The sequence below is a fragment of the Solea senegalensis genome, linkage group LG7, assembly GCF_019176455.1.
Source record: "Solea senegalensis isolate Sse05_10M linkage group LG7, IFAPA_SoseM_1, whole genome shotgun sequence".
In the NCBI taxonomy this organism is placed as follows: Eukaryota; Metazoa; Chordata; class Actinopteri; order Pleuronectiformes; family Soleidae; genus Solea; species Solea senegalensis.
Genome location: NC_058027.1, coordinates 5,832,552 through 5,851,372, shown reverse-complemented (window position 1 = coordinate 5,851,372; position 18,821 = coordinate 5,832,552). Strand labels below are relative to the sequence as shown.

Sequence of the window (18,821 nt, the reverse complement as noted above, 5' to 3'; positions counted from 1 at the left end):
GTATTAATTATAACTATACATTTACTATGATCGACGATTGTGGCCATTATTTAAATTAGGGATGCACAATATTATCAGCACGATATTGGTATGGGCCAATACTGGCTTTAAAATGTATTACCGTACATATATATAAATTTGTGCAGTGGCTAGTATTGTTGCCTCATCTTTTGGTGTGGTTCCTCCCACGACCCTCATCGTTAAAAGTCCAGTTTTACACTACGACAATAACGTCATATAAACTTGTTAGTCTGACTAATCGAGCTAGTCTTAGTTGGACTACGGCCTGGCTGAACAATTCATATCAAAATTTTATCAAAATCGCAATATGGCCTACTACAATTTTCAAAACACAGGTAGAATAATATGTGTATAGGTCAAGACAATAATTAAGCCGAAATTATATAGGTTTTTTTTTAAACAAATTTTGGCTTTAACAAATATTGCGCTTCCTGCGTTTTGAAAATTGTAGTAGGCCATATTGCGATTTCGATAAAATTTCGATATGAAAATTTCGATATGAACTAATGCAACTGTCTCTCTCTCAAGTTCTTATGTGGGTTTATTGAAAATGAAAATTAGTTCAAGCTGAAACAAGGGAACATCTTTGTTTCTCACAGATCTGCACATCTTTTGGTGCTGGAATTTTGACTTACCAACAACCAGTATTTTAATTTGTGTAGGATTTGTGAGAAGTCAGTCTTTAAAATCATGTCTGTCTATAACCAAGTTAGATTGTAAAATATCAGCTATTGTTGGTATTCAGTTGTTTCAGCTTTAACTATTTTTCATTTTCAATAAACCCACATAAGAACTTGAGAGGGAGACAGTTGAATCAGTGTTTTTTTGCCACTGAATATTCATTTTCAATATTAAATATTTTTACTAAAAGAGTAGAGTATCAAATTCATCAATCAAAGTTTATCAAATCAAAGCAGCATATTATAAAGCATCAATAAAAATTTGAGTGAACCTGGACCTGCAGATACTGTAGGTGTAGAATCCTGAATGTGTGCTCAAAAAGTGCTCAGCAATAACAAACAGTGAATAGTTATTAAAACCTGCCAAAACATGAGAAACATCGAGATGAATAAAATAAATAAAAACATGCTCCTATAATTAAACTGCATTACAGAGAAATGCACATGATATGGTTAAAAACAATAGTGTTTGGGCTATTGGATTTATCAAATTAAACCACATAGGAGCTAGGGACAATGTGCACAGACCCACTGTGCAATATTTTAAATTACTAGACAGTAAAATATAGGGGAGAAATTATAGGGGCATCCAGAGTTGTGAAAGTCTCATCCATTTTTCTCACAGACAACTAAGGTTGCTGACAGAAAGAGAACCTCTTAAGGCTTTAATGTGCTTTACACTCACTACAAAATAGCCAGTCAAAATAATGAGAAACAACGCTAGTAAAAAAAAAACAAAAAAACTGTGTTATTATTAAAACGGAAACACACAGGACTATAAATTAAGTGTACTAAAATTCCCAAAAGACACCGCAGTAAGTAGTAACTCATCAACAACCTTAAAAGCCTGTGCTGCTTATGGTAGCCTGAAGTAAAAAATGGGCTTTATAGAAGTCCATATATTTAATAGTTTAAACACATGCACTGTTTTGTTCCTGATGATGCATTTTATATGAGCTACAACCACGACACACACCTTTACCTGCAAATGTCAGCCTCCAAGGTTTATGATACGTGAGATGAAGGCTCTGTTTGTTTTACTTTCTTCATGTCATGTTCAAATCCTTTCAGTACTAGAGAGAGACTAGAGAGAGACCCAAATCAGCACCACTCAGAGCTGAAAGTGTCTCTACCTCCATCTCTTCGAGTTTGTATTTCATTGAAATATTTCCTACTTTTTCCATACCAAGTGTCGTGAAAGACGCCATACAAGTTCACAAAACCAAACCTGGTCCATTAGAGGCGTGCACACCACAATTACCACAGAGAAGCAACTTCTACCAGCTTTTGTATACATCCAACATAGCTGCCACTGAAGAGCAGCTGTCTTTCGATTTGGCTGTTGCTTCCATTTTAAACGACTTGCCCAAAAGAGCTCCCCCAGGCAAAAGTCATTAGACGGCATTATTAGATAGTCATCGCTCCTAGAAAAGTACAACAAGCACATTTGTCGACACATTTTTCGTTGCTTTGCATATGTCATCCGGATCATTGGTTTGACTCAATATAAGTCTATCTAATTGTTTACAAAAAGCATTTAGATCTCTTGAAAGTGGGAGGTGACAACACTCTTTCCAGTCTCATACTCATTCTCAAATGAGATTGAGATGCAGCCTGGCATTAGCCCCAGATCAGGATCAAGGGCCAAAAAACCTGATTGGGACACCACTGTAAGAAACAATTACAAGAACACAGCTGGTATTTTATTTCATCAAAAGTGTGCACTGTACCTAACGGGGTTGCTGGTGAGGGACACACGCAATGAGTCCAGACAGGCAAACAAGCGTTCATCCATCACCCCAGACTTCAGCTCTCCAAGAAATTCCTGGAAAGATATCTGATGACGGCTTCTCAAGGTACTCTTGAAGAGAGAAGAAAAAAACATGATCAAATCAACATGCAGTAAGATCAACAATCAAAACATTGAATACCCTGACAGACGGAGGAAATTATCATAAGCTGGACAAAGTAAGCATCACTTGGCCAAATAAGTAAAACTGAGACTACGGCTGTGAGTGCTGTGTTGATTTGCCATGAAGTTTAATACTGGTTTGAGAAACAAAATTGTTCAACATTTTCTGACATCTTATGGGCCAAACTAATCGCTTTTTATGTTTTTTAAGTTTAAGTTTTTCCATTGTATATGCAAGACAAAATGTACCCCTTTTACAAGTAAAAGTTTCTTTATCTTCTCTTCCTAACTAAAAAGTTTAGTTATGTCATCTAATATGTACATTGTGAATGATTCTGAATTTAGAACGAGTCCAGTCTGTCTGTCTTAATGATTTATTTGTTATATAGAGCAAAGAAACCAGAAAATATTCACTTTTAAGAAATTGCTAAAAAAAAAATCAGAGAATGCATTTCAACTATAAAAACTACAAAAAAAAAAACATTCGCACCAATTAATCGATTATTAGAATTATATTGTGTAATGATAGAGAAAGACTTGTTCAACAACCTGCAATAAATCCTACCCTTGTAATTTTCAGTGTAGTCATTGTCCATGTCATACAAATGCCGATCATACTCTCCTATGATTGTTTTGCTAACCAAAGACAGACAAAAATATAAAACTTTAGCCTCACTCCGCAGACACTCACATTTAGTCATATTCTCATGGATAAGTTAACATCATTTGGCCCTGGCCTCACTCTCACCTCAAAGCTTAAAAGACTCGGGAAGACCTGATACAGACACATAAGGGTATGCCTTACTAAATCTTGTGCAGGAATTTAACTTTAGCCCAGTTGGACTAAAATCAATAAAGAGCACTGGCTGCCAAACTTTTTTCCAGGGCCATGCTTTAGCCATTTTCCAATGAAGGACACAGCATCCAAATAACATCCACCAAATAATGTTTTTAAACAGTTTATAGATGTATAATGACAGAGTGTGTGTATGCACGTTTGTGTGTATAAGAGAGTGAGAAGGTACTTACTGACTGATTTATGATTTGCAAACTATTTTCATAATCCATTTATATGTGAATTATTTTCTTGAATTTCTTGTTTTGTCCACAAATAGAAATCATTCAGTTTTAATGAATTCCTTGATATTTGGACCAAAGAATCGAGAAAATATATATATATATATATATATATATATATACACACACATATGTTTATATATATATACATATATATATTGAACTGTTTATAAAACACTCAAACCGATAAATCAATTATCAAAATTGTGAAATGATAAATTTGATAATCGATTAATCAAGTAATTGTTTCAGCAATTATTATTTGTGCATGTTTTTAATTGACAATTAAGGTATATTATTTTGTTGAATTCTTGAGGACACAGACGTTACAGACAGAATGGCAAAAAAAAAAACACACAAAACACGATTAATTGATTGGTTTGGTCCATAAAATGATAGAAAATGTTGAAAAATATTGATCAGTGTTTCTCAAAACTGGAAATGGTGATGCTCTTAAATGTCATATTTTGTATACAAACAAAAATGATTACATTTTAACGACTTCTTTGTTATATGGAGCAAAGAAATCTGACATAATTAAATATTTATATTTAGGGAGCCAAAAAACTCAAGAAGCTTGTTTTAATTTAAAAAATATAAGGATTATACATGTGATTTTACCATCATGCTAAAACAAAATAAAATCAAAAAAACAGAATTTCTGAACATAAGATAACATCATCCAACTGCACTTCATTAAAGGATGAAGCATTTTTATGAGTTACATCAAGGTCAGAATATAGACATAAAACCACAACGTTTATTCTGCCTCTGCTTTCTTACATTTAACTATTATTTCCGTCTAGAAGCAGAAGCAAGGGATTTTCTTCTGCCAAAATAGATCTATTAGTGTGTCAGGGAAATTAATGACCAGCCCATGGGTCAAAGGGATATAAGACCAATGGGATTAAGTAAGACCTTCATTCTTTATTCTAGTGTTCATTGTACTCCAAAGGGACTTATTCTGATTAATATTTGACTATAACTTCTCTCAGAGGAGGAAACATGGAAGGATTTAAATTAACAATTTAGTGTTAAACCTTCCTTACAATGTGGAACCGCACTCAAATGTCATACACACAAAATATTTTTCTCTTTAATGGCATAGTTAAGGTTTTTGTTGTGTGGTTGTATTAGGTATTGACCTGTTACCAAATGTTTTGCAACTTTCTCTTGCTGTTAATATGTTCGTAAACCAGCGATTTTTCATCCAAGCACACAGGAGTTGTTTATCCACTGCTGCTTGCCTCACAAAATAAACAAAATGTTCAAAATCCTTTATTTTTGATTACCCCAAGTGGTAAAGACTTAATGAATGAGGTGGCAGCAGACCAGATCCTATAACCCTGCAAAGTAAAATCCCTGATATTCTCCATGGACTTTGGTCTGGGACAATTTGCATATGCTAAGACTGCAGATGCACTAGTGAAAGGGAGCAGAGGAGATTGATAAAAAGTGTTGTTTTTTTTCAATGAGTCAAGTTTTTGTCAATAGCCCAACCTGTAGGCTGATCTCCTCTATTTTTCTCTAAGCCAACCAGTCATTGCACATTTTTTAGATAGTTTTGTGTTGGTTTTTACCAACGTTAATCCACTGAAAATTAAATCGGTGTCAGTATTCGTCTGATATTGGACAAAATCACTTGACTGATTATTGAAACAGAAGCATCCAATAAGCTCATATAATATCTCAACAATATGAGATCAATGCTTCAGTAAACACAGGCAACATGCAATTAAAAAGAGATGTCCACCAACACTGTCATATGATAAGGTGAATGTGGACAGCATATTTCTGCCACACAGATGGAGCATTTTTAATTTTGAAATAAATAGGTGATAAATGCATCAGCACATTATTTTAAACAGCTAAGTTGAATGAGGTAAATTATTATATCGGTATAAATACCAGGCATCCATGCCCCATGACTGGGTTGATGTCAAGATGACAGTTTATAAATCTATAAAACAATACACAACTATAAATACTTACTACTTCCTATTATTACCCAACCCAGTACTTTGCTAATTTTACAGCCTGTTCTATTAGCCTGCTCCATGTTCACATGAATACTGTGCATCACTTATTAATAATGGGTTACCCTTTATCCTGTGTTGGTAAGATACCAATTTAATTTGGACTTAGTTAAGGCCTGCATGCTCCCTTTAAAATTGTGAACAGAGACACATTGAAATGGAAACCACGGCGTCTCCTAAAGGACAGATCAATTTTACTGTTTAAATTTGCTCCAAAAGAAGCTGCCGACCGCTTCAATTCTTCCATAAAGCTTGAAACCGACAACAAGAAACCCTTAACTTCAGTAGAGAGAATGGTAGGTGAGAAAGTCAAATATTACTTCAAGCTAGTACAAATCTTTGCTCATCACTGTCCTCTCACCACATCTCTAACGACCATGTGGAGAGAGGTCCCATCTCTTTATTCACAGTGATTTCCACTTATTTCTCAAATAACTGTGCCTTGGAAAATGATGGTAATGGAGCAGTTTTTGCCTCCATCTCACTCAGTCAGTCTTTTCACCAAGATATCTGTGTTTTTCTCTTCACAACAGGACAGGGAAAATGGAGCAGGGCCACAACGCTTCGATACCTCTTTTTCTAACTGTGCACTCAAGCTCAGAGCATGTACCCAAGCTCTGACTCTCCCACCCCCTCCTCCACTGAGACAGGACAAAAAAGGAGAGGTAAAATACACAAATAATGACAATAATAAGTGACACATGCATAATTCAAAACAGCAACATCTGCTAGGAGGTGAGAAGATTGGTGTGATGCAATACGTTTCTCAATATTAAAGAAGCAATGTGTTATATACCAGTATTTTTAAAAAGACTCAATGAGTAAAATGAAGAATAAAATGCAGTGTACATACACAATGTACATATTAGGGATGAACATTTCTGGCAAAAATTGTTCGTTGAATATTCTAATCTGCAGCACTTGAGAATCAGTTAAAGCAGTGATCTCAAACTCGCGGCCTGTCAACCAATTTCATTTTTCTTTACATTCATACATTCATTTTGCATCATAAATACATGATTTATTGTTAATCATGAATCAATCTATATCAAAACAAACACTTTTATTTTGAAATTATATGAAATATCATTACAAATATCATTATTGCTAAATAGTATGTTGGACTTCAAAACCAGAGGTGATCGAGCCTTTTTTGGTGGCTCCTCCCAGTCTATGGAATAGTTTATTATGTACATCTAAGTTATCATGCAAGAGCAGCCCAGACTGAGCCAAGGAACATTTCAGTCCCTAATTAAAACACATTTCTCCTTGGCGTTCACTTCAGGATGAGTAAGACAACTTTTGTTGTGGCTTCTTCCTTATTTTATTAAATTATACATTTCTATATCTATTTTGTAATTTGCTTTTTGTTTTGCCTGTATCTGCCATGTATTTGTGGTGCCTGTGCAGCACTTAGGCCTTCTTGTGTCAAACCAAGTACGAGTCAGGTTAACTGAATTTTCTTATATATTTGCCCCAAAAAAACAAAGTCTGGAAGATACCCAATTGACTGGTGAATTGTGATGTCAAAGGTCTAAAAATTCTTTGAAGGTGTTTCAAAAGCAGAAAAAAAAAAATACTAAAACACACGTCACGACACAGATGAAGTGAGTGCAGACAAATCAACAGTGGGGGTCTCTGAGAAGTAAAAATTGTTATTTCAAGGCAACTACTGCCACACAATGCCCTGGCAAAGGTCAGCAATTATTTTTTGGAACAAACTGCATGACAGTTGTTTCTCCACAAGGCAGGCTTTCCAGTTCACAAGCTAGAAACAAGGCTTGATTATGTCAACAAGAGACATACATCAGTTGAGGACATAATATTAAAGGTTAATTGGCAAAACAGACTTCTGGGCTGAGGGTTGTGTCAAAGGAAAATAGGTTGAGCTTTTTGGTGGAAAGGAAACCTTACCTGATGCAAGAAAAAGAAATAAAGAAAAATATGTAATCATGTCACACTTGCATAAATTTGAATGCTCAAGGACCTGATATTGATTTTATGTGGTAAAATATTACTTGAGACCCTAACATGTATTTTAAAATAATACCCATGATTTCAATGTGTCATTGTGTCGAGTTATTAAAGACTTAAAAACATTTAAATTTGTTTAGATAGTGGCTTCAATCTTTTTCATACAAGTAAACAAATGCAGGGCTGGTGGTCCCCATGGTAACTAGTTATAGAAAGCCTAAGGCTATTTTGGAGAGATGTCTGACTAAAGGATAATTATTCTACAGTAAATATAACAAAAAAATACTCTTTTGCAAGAGAAAAAATGATCCTTTCCAAGAATTTGAGTCTCTCCCTCTCTAACTGAATATAATCCCTCCTCCCGTGTCTGTCAGACCAGATACCAGGTGAAACATAATGTTCATGAAAAATACAATACTATATCTATATAATATCACCTCAGAGTACAGTTTAACATACTAAACATTCAAAAACTCACAGCTTTAGAGGCAGCAAACATATACTGGATGACCATCTCCTTCTTTTTGTTGAGATCCTTTTCCCTCAAAGGAGTCTTTTTCTCCTCATTCAAGTTCATGTCCTCCTGGGGAAAAAGAAAACATAAAGAGACAATGTAATTTGAATCTGCAATATTCTTGTTAATGTCGATTTTTTAAATCAAATTTTCTGTAAATCTCTGTATTCAACGCAGACTGGATCATTCCTCTAGGCCAGTGTTTCTCAAACTTTTTCAGACCAAGGACCACTTAACCCATAAAAAAAACACTCACGGACCACTAAACTCAAAATAGCCCCAAAAGAATATGCCAACTTCAACAGTTCCCAAATGACAACCTCCTAAAATGAACTAGTTGATTTGACATTGGACACATATGTTGCAGGGAGTTTGAGACACACTTTTAAAAAGACAAATTTTAAAACATGATATGTTTGTCTGCTTGTCACCTTGTGGATCACTAGGGGTCGCTCACAGACCACCAGTGGTTGGGGTACCAGAAAGGCTACACACAGCTTTATCCCCACATGTAAATAATGATCATAATGAGGATTGAGTACAGTCGCGATGAAGTGCAGGGGATTCGTGTTGACACACTCTTAAGAGAGCACCTTTCATTGTTTTCACGCCGTGGTCCGTCTCAACCTTTGTGTAGAAGACACTTTAGTTCTGCGATTAAGGGAATAACAGATGTAAAGTGAATGTTGTGGGGAGTTCATAATCTGCTGTATGCAAGTTTTGCTTTTGCGCACTTTCCGGCATTCAATTGGTGCTGTTCCACCACTGACATTTTTAGTGTCAGTGCCTATTTTTCTTTAAGAACTGTTGCAGGGTGAGTTATTACTATGGCAAAATAGAACACTGAAGACATTTGGCCCAAACCAGGACAGACATAACAAATCTAAAACCACCAAACCAGTCTTTTTGTGCATGGAAAGGACAGCAAAACTGTAGGGAAAAAAAAACAGTGTGTTTAAAAAATTTAAGTTGGGGGGAGAGAGACAGAGGCAGAGTTAGAGAAGGCATCCTAAATGTATCAGTGTCACAAAAAAACTGATATGTAGTATTATAACCTATTATTGTATTGTATATATTATTTTGTATCATACAAAATTATCCAATTTTACTACAATCATGTTGCCCTAATATCTCCATAAATAGCTTATCAAATAATATTCTGTGCTTAAGCATTTGTGGTGAAGATGTGAAGGTTTTAGGAGTTAAGTTGTTTTATTGTATTGTTTTGGGGGGGATTTCAAAGAAAATGTAGGAAATATTGTTTGATGACAACTCAACATACCATCATCTTTTCAAACAAGGCCAAGATCTCTTTTTCTGAGGTTATCTTTGCGGACAGCTCCTCAAACTGATGTGAGGTGGATGACGAAGAAGTAGACCAGTCGCTGCTGTTGTGTTTGGCGTGTGATAAAGGCGGCCGCTCCTTCTTACTACCCGGAATCCGAATACTGGCAAATCTGTCCAGCTGAGGAAACAGAGAAAATGCAGTCACAATAGGAAAAAAACACTGTTTCCTGCAACAAGTTAATATACATAAAAGTTGTGAAATATTATGAGTGCATTTAAATGGTAATGTCAATTTTCAGAACAGAGTAAAAGAAAATATTGTCTACTAAAGAGTTAGTGTGATTTGTCAACAAAGCACAACATAAAACAAATAGCATGAAGAGCCAGACAGGACATTATTGGGTGAGAAAAGCACGGCTCCGTAAAAACAAAGGAGGGCCAGTTCAGACATGGTATTTACATCCTTCCTGAGAAATAAGAGTTGACTACCTACCACCCTCTACACTGTGTGTAAATGAACGTGAACATGCAAGCCAAATGCGTGTCACCTCACAATGTATTGTAGAGGGAGACTGATCATGCCGCCATTTGTTTTTCTGATTATTAATTTAATTAATTAATCAGCTGACAATTATTTTACAAATTTTGAACTCAAAAATAGGCATGGGACAATAAAAATGTCCTGCCACAATTATCCTGACCAAAATAATTGCGATTCACAGTATTGTTGTGATGACTGTTGATTGCAAAAATGTTTTAATATAATTTTTTCCAAGTTAACTAAAACAGTTGTAGCCTTCTCTCTGCACTGGTCATTAGGATCGCAGATAGTATGCATATTTGTTTTTAAGGTAGGATTTTCAAGTCACTCGGGTGAAATAATGTGAATTAATGTTCATCTCCATTCATGAGTAATGAGTATCACAATAACAGAAATTCACTATTATTAGCTTATTGTAAGTGCTTCTTATCACTTTATTGTGCCATCAATAATCAGAAATGTCATGTATCCTACCAAGAGCATTAACACTTTTCTTGTTCACTTGTCTTTAGATTACCTAGGACAGTTAATGCCAGGTCTGAACAGGGTCTAAAATGAGTGTTAGATGTTGCAGAAAAAGACAAACAAAATGTAAAAAAATACAAGGCACAGTCTGAAATCTTACCACATCATCTGTGATGTTTCTAAAGGGCAAATGCTACAGGTGGGGAACAGAACAAAACAAAACAAATCAGGATATTTATAGCATTTAAAAATCACAAAAACCAAAGAAAGCAAAGAAACCAGAAAATATTCACGTTTAAGGAGCTGAAAAATCTGATGACTTGTTTTAATTATGAAAAAAATCAAATAAAATGAATTATCAAACAGTTGTTGTACCAATCGATAGGGCTGAACAATTAATCGAAATTTATATCGAAATCACTAGGGCTGTAATCAACCAAAGAAATTCATGGTCGACTGAAGCCCTGAAATTTCAAAAAAATCCCATTTCCTCTGATACAGTATCTCGAATCATATCGCAATTTGTGTCAAAAAAATGGCTTATTCGAAATCGTTCAGCCCTAGCAATCGATTGATAATCGACAAATCGTTGCAGCCCTACAATAAACTCTGCAACACGATGACAAGTATAGGGGACAATGCCGCATAAAAAAACAGTATCATTTCAGTGTAAGTAACAAATAAAAAGTCAATACCAAAGAGTCACTGCTACTATAGGGCTTATCACGATATTCTTTTTTATATCATTCAATTTCCATATATACCAGGAATCACATTATAAATCAAATCAATATTTCTGATTTGCTGGGATATATGGCTTATTTTTAGTCTATATCCTGATATACGAAATGTATGTGGATATGAAGCTGCACACAGGTTGTTTTTCTGGACTCATGAAAAGTGTTGCGCTTCTGTGAGTGAGAGTGAAATAAAATATATACTGTTTATCATCTGTATGATCTTAAAAGACACTTATTACCTTTAATTTTAGATAACACCTGGTTTATTTCTTTAGCTTTTTAATGTTAAATGTCTGGTATAATACAAATAATTAGGCTAAAAATAAAAAAGATAAAATATTTCATAATTTTGTCAAATCTATGTATTTAACAGAATTATATATATTTGATTTATTGTACTTGGTGTATTTCAAATGTATTCAACATAATGCATGTGATGATTATCAATGCAACAGCTTTTAAAACCAGGAAGAGATCACAGCTACTTTATCATGATATGAAGATATCCAAAATATAAGAAAATATCACGTCTCATGTCACAATATAGATATCATATGATGCAATATGTAATATTACTATATGATTGCAGCACAGGGCAACTCAACAACAGCACTCAACAACACTGCAAAACAGATGCACTAAAAAAGGCAACAAAAACCATATTGATGACAGCCTTAACGTCTCTGCTAGACATACATAATTTTAAAAAGGTCTGTAATCTTTATGATACACAAATTACAATATGTGAAGCAGTTATGGGAATTCTTTAGAGTCAATATTGTTTAAATCAATAATCGCGTGAATGCCCAGGAGTGAAGATGGGACACTTGTTGATTCATCAATAAGTTGTTCTTCACCTTTTTCCTGACATTTTGTCACAAAATGGCAGATCAATATTGAAAAATCCTGAGCTGCAGACTGAGCAGGAGAAACTGATTTTTTTTTTTATTCTATAAATAAGGAAGCAACAATTAAAGCATTGTTCTTTTTTCCATCTCACTATTGCAAATCTACCATTTTAACAAACAACATAACAGTAATTTGTAACTGCCAGTGAATACATTTTATTTCACGCTATCAACCTTTAATTAAATTAAACTGTGAAAAGAAAATCTTTTTCAATTAACTGAGACAACCTACAGCTAGTAGACAAAACAGCATTTAGAAGAACACTACACACTTGCAATCTACTACAGAGAAGATAAGGGACAACAAAAGGGGGATTCTTGGAGGTCAAGGAAAGAAAAAAATGAAGCTAAAACAAAGACATCAGGTTTTCAAAGATTTATCTCTGTTTTATGTCAATGAAATCGACTGACGGCTAGTTTTAAGCACTACTACCTATGCAGGGTGAAAAACAAATAATTAATTTGAAGGCAACATTGGCCTAATTTCAAATTTTCACTGTATTTTTTAAAGGTTTATGATGAATAAAGTAAATGGCGCGTCTCTTTCACTTATGCTCATTCCCATTTGCTGATTTTGAGCATGAAAAATCCAGTCATATTACCCATTAACACTAAAATCCCCCTCTAAAAATTTGTGACATAGAACAAAAATATTCAATGCCCATTACATTAATGAGACCATAAAACCGCCTCTGAGATCACCAAGACGGACAAGCGCAACCGATTTTTGAATGTGACAAAGAAAGAAGGGACAAAAATAGCCTCTGAAAATGAACATGAACACACTGCATGAAGAGGTCCTCTCTTCTTTGAACAGGTTCATAATATTCTGCCTGATAAAACACCAACCACATGTTAAAATAGCCTCTGGTAAATAACTTTCCAGTAATTTTAGTAAAAAGACGAGGATATTATTTGAGTGCCACCTATTGAGGTAAAATTGAGAGTAAAATAAATAAATACTGCTTACAGTGAAAGAATATTCACAATTATTTGTTAATATGAAAGTCATACAAAGAGATTGGGACTCAAATAGCAATAATAAACTGCAATATCCCAGGAAATACACAACAGTATGTGTGTTAGTGTGTGTGTGCGTGTGTGTGTGGGGTTTAGTTGTGCATTTCCATCAGTTGAACACAACAGCATGGTCTCTGTGTGCATAGCTGCATTTTAACAAAAACTGAAGGTGCAAAACAGGTGCAAGACTGGAGTTCCACTCAGATAATGATGCTTTGCACTTTTTTGACAGGAGACTGCTCCTTTTTACTCCTGGTAAAAAAAACAAAAATGTTTGTATTTAAAATGTTTTCACCACAAACCCAACACTTCTTATGCTTTTACAGTGAGTTTTTTTTTTTTTTTTAGTTTTTACGGTCCAAGCTTTTTCAAGTGCTACTTTGAATTAAAATCAGCAGATAAGAAGTGTTTGTCTATTTTTTACTTATTTTTTAATGTTTTAATTCAAAACTAGGACTGCAACTAACAGTTTTCATAAACACAAAACAATTCATCAATTATTAGTTTTGACTAATTATTAAGTAGTTGACTATAGCGCTGGGCAATGTATCAATATTATATTTATATTGTGACATGAGACATGATTAGAGCTGAAACGATTAATCGATGAATCTGTAATTAATCGATGATTCGATAATTATCGATTTCTAAATTAATCGACAACTATTTTGATAATCGAATAATCGGTTTGAAGCTTTTTTCATGATTAAAACAAGATCTCCGATTGTTTAAGCTTCTTAAATGTGAATATTTTCTTAATTTCTTTGCTATGGATAATGAAATCATTAAAAGTCAATTATTTTGGTTTGTGGATGAAACAAGACATTTGAGAACATCATCATTTCCAGGTTTGACGAACACCGATCAACATTTTTTAAGGTTTTCTGATATTCTGAACACCAAGCGATTAATCGATTAATCAAGAAAATAATCAACAGATTAATCGATTATGAAAATAATCGTTAGTTGCAGCTCTAGACATGATATGGTCTGACATTTTGGATATCGTAATATCGTAATAAGGTATCTGTGACTGCATTTTCCTGATTTTAAAAGCTGTTGGATTGGTAATCATCATATTTAGGGCCGAGCACGAAAGCTAGGGACCAGAGACACACAATGCAAGGAATCTATTGTTTTCCTTCAGATTATTATATCAGTGGTTTTCCGGTCATTTTTGACACTTGACACTCTGGAAACTTGGCATGGAGGTAAGCAGACATGTTATAGCCCAAGACAAGCAAAAAACCATGAACCATGGAAGGAAGTGGGCCATTTTGAATTTGGCGTCCATTTTGGCAACTTACACTCTTCGTAAATGAACAAAATAGTCTGAGCTATCATAAGTTTTTGTGGATTCAAAAGGGTTTGGCCACGGCAACCATCGGAGGTTTGGGGAATTTCAATCATTCGCCATAACACTTTAATTTTAATCCTAATTATTTGTGTTAAGCAGATCCATTGATTCTTCTAATACATCATACAGAGTGCATTTACAGTGTATTGTCACTCTTCTTCATCCAGCCTTAGTTGACAATTGAATTAGTAATGGATTAACAATCAATTACTCGTTGCAGTCCTAATTCAAACTAACTAGAGTCGTCTGTGATGTGCCGTGCAGTATCAAAAATGAATTAGGTCCAGAGTAAGTAAGAAGTTAAATGCCATCTAAACTACACTTACTACATTTTTAGGGATTTTAGCTAAAGCTCACAGTCAGCATCAACAGATCGAGTTCACCCAGTTTTCATGGAGGCAGCTCCGTTGTCCTTGTATTTAAAGAGATAAACGGAGGTGTCATCTGGACTGGAGGTCTAATGGTTACCACATAAATTCAAAGTCCAATTCCTGGACAGGCGGCCATTTGAAATGTGATCATATAAGGGGTGTTCAAGGTAAGTATGCTCGTGTGAATGGCCACCATCTTCACCGCAAACCCCCCGTCCCTGAAGACGACATGGGTTATGATCTCCCCAACATAAAACTACCCGAGATGAAGTTTAATACTCAGGTCACATGAAAACAGCTGAGGAATATCCATTACAACTGCACTATCTCTTTCATTCCCCACCATAATTTACAAGTGGAGACTACACAAAAGTTGTAAGTGACCCTGAAATTAAAAATTATTTAGCTGAATTATATTTCCCAGAAAGAACCTGACCACATGGAGTCCGAGGGCCCATACACACGAGAAGGGGTTTCACACCTTAGCAATATGGAAATAGACTTTTCCCTATAGAAACTTTTTCTTTGTCATTTTAAAAAAAAAAAAGGTTTCCTGTTAAAACGACATCATTTCGGGAAATGATGTAATGTAATAAGTAGCAAAAAAAAAAACACTTATGTGGAGCTGTAGTGCTGAGCAAATCTCAAAACTACACCCTAACATTTTCATGAATACCAAAAATACACTACTTTGGGGAAAAAAATATGTCATAGCCCCACTTCTCTTGCTTTTCCGCTGTTGTTATCTACAATGTCGTTTAGAGATTGTTTGCTCTATTTATGACTAGTTCTTTGTATGTTTGCAAATAGTCGATACCAATATCATAGAGCTGACCGATTATCACAATTATTTGGGTCAAAATTGAAATCACGATTATTTCATTATTTCATATTTAATCCCCAGCAAGTAAAAGTAGCTAAAAGTCACTAGAATTTGCGTAATTGGCCATGTGTATGTAATTGTAATGGACTCTGCAGGAGAGAGGAAAACTGTCATGGAACCGACAAAAAGTGAGTTAAAAAACACCCTTATAAAAATTAACTCTTAATTTATTGGTATCTTCGCATCGTGCTTGATGTGCATGGGAGGGTGTTTTATAAATTGCATCTGAATTATTTGTACTTACGTCCTGTCTGGTGTGCAAAGACCTTGAGAACGATATGCGCTTTGACGTCAGAGTCCCCAAAAGTCACTAGTCGCTAGAGGAAGCTGAATACTTGCTGTATATAGCGGAAAAAGTTGTTAAAATTGTCAGAATAAAAGCCCCCATTTTATTAAATAATATAGTAATAATCAATTTGCTTCGATTATTGTGTTTTTGTAATGTTTGGGACCATAATTATTAATTGAAACACAAGTTTTTATTAATTGCACAGCAATTATCCCTACGATATTCATAATACTGATAATATTGTGCATCCCTAACTCAAACTGATTCATAGATTATCAAACTAGTTGACGCTAAATTTAGTAATCTAATAATCAATTTATTATTTCAGCCCTATTGCAGTGATGCAGCGGGTCAAACAATGGTTTTACCCTTCAGCATGACAGCCCTGAACACTGATCCAAGCCCTTTGACAGGCAATTGTATTGAATGCTAGAAATCTGTTGTAAATCTATCATAAGTGTGAGTGAAGAAAAAAACATTGTGTATATAAAGAAAAGCATTCCAGCTCAGATCTTTGCTACAACTGTTGATAGGAATGTGAATGGGGAGGCAAGGGGGAATTAACCTATGGTTGCACTGTGAGGTCAAAAGCGGGTTGAGCGTGCATTAAGTCGATCCGTCATGTCTGAAGGAGGGTACTATACATTCTGTTTGTTGTTGTCAATAGAAGACTGCTGCCCTAATTAAAGACCACAATAAAAGCATTGTTCTGCACCTTCCAGAACAAACAACTATCACAGTCAGAATGAGAATCAGGTTGTTGTTGTTGTAGTAGTGGGAAGCACATGGATTAGAGTACGAGCTAAACCCTGTGCTAATTTTAACCCACTGATGCAAAGCAGAATCAACAGTCAAGGTCGTTGATCACAGATCTGCTGCAGTTAACACACAAAAATCTAAGATGTTCTACTGCACTTCTTTCAAAAGTAGAGCAGCAACTAACAATTATTTTCATAATCGATTAATCTGACGATTACTTTCTCGATCAATCGATTGATCGCTTATATTGCTCTTGTATTGTGTACAATGACCAATGAAGATTGGGCACCTTGATCAGCAGTACCCCAGCCCTTGACCTGGTGGAGATTAGAGGTGTCCACCCTCCGGTAAGAAGCCCAATTCCAATTATAAAAATAACTTTGTGTACATAGCACATTTTAAAAACAGCATTGACAAGATGCTTTCACAGACCAGGATACTGATATCCAAACAAATTAGAGGATGAAAATAGAAGAGAGAGAGATAATACAACAAGTATGTTACAATAAAAATAAAGTAGGAGGAAAGGGGGAGAACAAGGGAAAGGGGAAAATGAACCAACAGCAAAAGAACAAAACAATACCAACATTAAAAAACCTACAAGAGACTAAGCCTCCACAATAAAACCCAAAGGAGTGAGAGGGCAGAGACAGAGGACGGAGACCAGGGTTTATAGCAGGAGTATATAGCTGAACCGTTTCAGGTCAGTTTGGTACAGTACAGTGTATTTTTTGCATTTCAATTAGAAAAGGTACCAAAATAACTGTCCCCAACTGTTTAATTCTTTGGCACCGTTGAGGTACCAGAGTAAAATGGTAAGGTACCGACGTGGCCATTAGGCACAGTACACACCCTGCCTACAATACCATACTGTACAAAACTGAACCTTACCACAATGTAAACATGGCTTATGAGAGAGAGGACGAAATCATATAAAAAAAGTAAATTAGAACATATAGCCATGGGTCTGGGCAGCTCTCACATGTAAAGGAAGGCTGTTCCACAGCTTAGGAGCTGCGACAGAAAAGGTTCCATCTCCCCCCTGTTTTATAGCCATGATCTAGGCACATGTAAGAGCAGCTGATCAGTTGACCTCAGAGCTCTACCTGGAGTGTGTGGCTTCAAGAGCTCTTTCAGGTACACTGCATTTGACCACGGCGCAATGCATAAATGCACTGACTTGCTGTATCAGCTGATCAGTTATTTGGGCAAGCAGCTCAGCAGGTGTACCTAATAAAGTGGCCTGTGAGTGTACATTAATACAAACACCAAAACACAGTATTATTGCCATGTTGTCCCTACACATCCCGGTGTTTATCGTCCTCTTATCTAGTAATGTGGATAAGTAAATATTAAACAGATGTATTCACTTAGTAAACCGTACTTACAAACTTTTGCTTGCGGTCTCCCTCATCATGAGTCGATGTGCTGTAGTGAGAGGTACCCTTCTTCTTTTGAGCTTTACTGTCTCGTCCAGAGTCAAACCGCTGACTGTAACTGTCCATGTTGTGAGCCAAATGTATTTTAAAACGGACTGGTAAATGTATACGATGCTAACCTTGGAGGCAAATGTTTGTGACGTACGCACAGAGTGACACGGTGAAGGGCTACACACACCGAAGTGTCTACAAAGTTAACATTCGTGTCTTGAGCTATAACACTAACGCATACGAGCTAATGCTAAGAGTGTGTGTCTGAAGTCCATACACACATTTTCCTTAGTACACTGAAACTGTCAGTTTAGCCAGTTAGCTAGAATGCTAAACTAACATTCACCGGTGGCTTTACTTAGCGTTAATCCAATTTAAGGACTCTCACGTGCTGCTTGAATTTCCGACAACGGGTGGAAAGCAACGTTCAACCCAACGGTTTTCTTCGTCCGTCAAAAAGTATCCCACTATTAACTGAAATACTGAATGAAAGCAGAAGATTAGGCGTCAGCCGGATACATTTATGAGGTACATATTTTTGACAGACCCGCGCAGTG

General features: G+C 35.6%; 1 protein-coding gene across 3 annotated transcripts in view; it reads right to left on the bottom strand.

Annotated features, from left to right (window-relative positions):
- LOC122772492 (protein diaphanous homolog 3-like) overlaps positions 1 to 18,821 on the bottom strand; it is a 217,830-nt gene extending 199,009 nt beyond the window's left edge. For all 3 annotated transcript variants that reach the window (XM_044030596.1, XM_044030597.1, XM_044030599.1), the window contains exons 1-5: positions 18,223 to 18,821; positions 10,668 to 10,700; positions 9,497 to 9,679; positions 8,179 to 8,283; positions 2,432 to 2,562 (exon numbers count right to left, since the gene is read on the bottom strand). In XM_044030596.1, the coding sequence (XP_043886531.1) occupies positions 2,432 to 2,562; positions 8,179 to 8,283; positions 9,497 to 9,679; positions 10,668 to 10,700; positions 18,223 to 18,339 (569 nt within the window). In that variant the 5' untranslated portion in view covers positions 18,340 to 18,821. The remainder of the gene's footprint in view (positions 1 to 2,431; positions 2,563 to 8,178; positions 8,284 to 9,496; positions 9,680 to 10,667; positions 10,701 to 18,222) is intronic.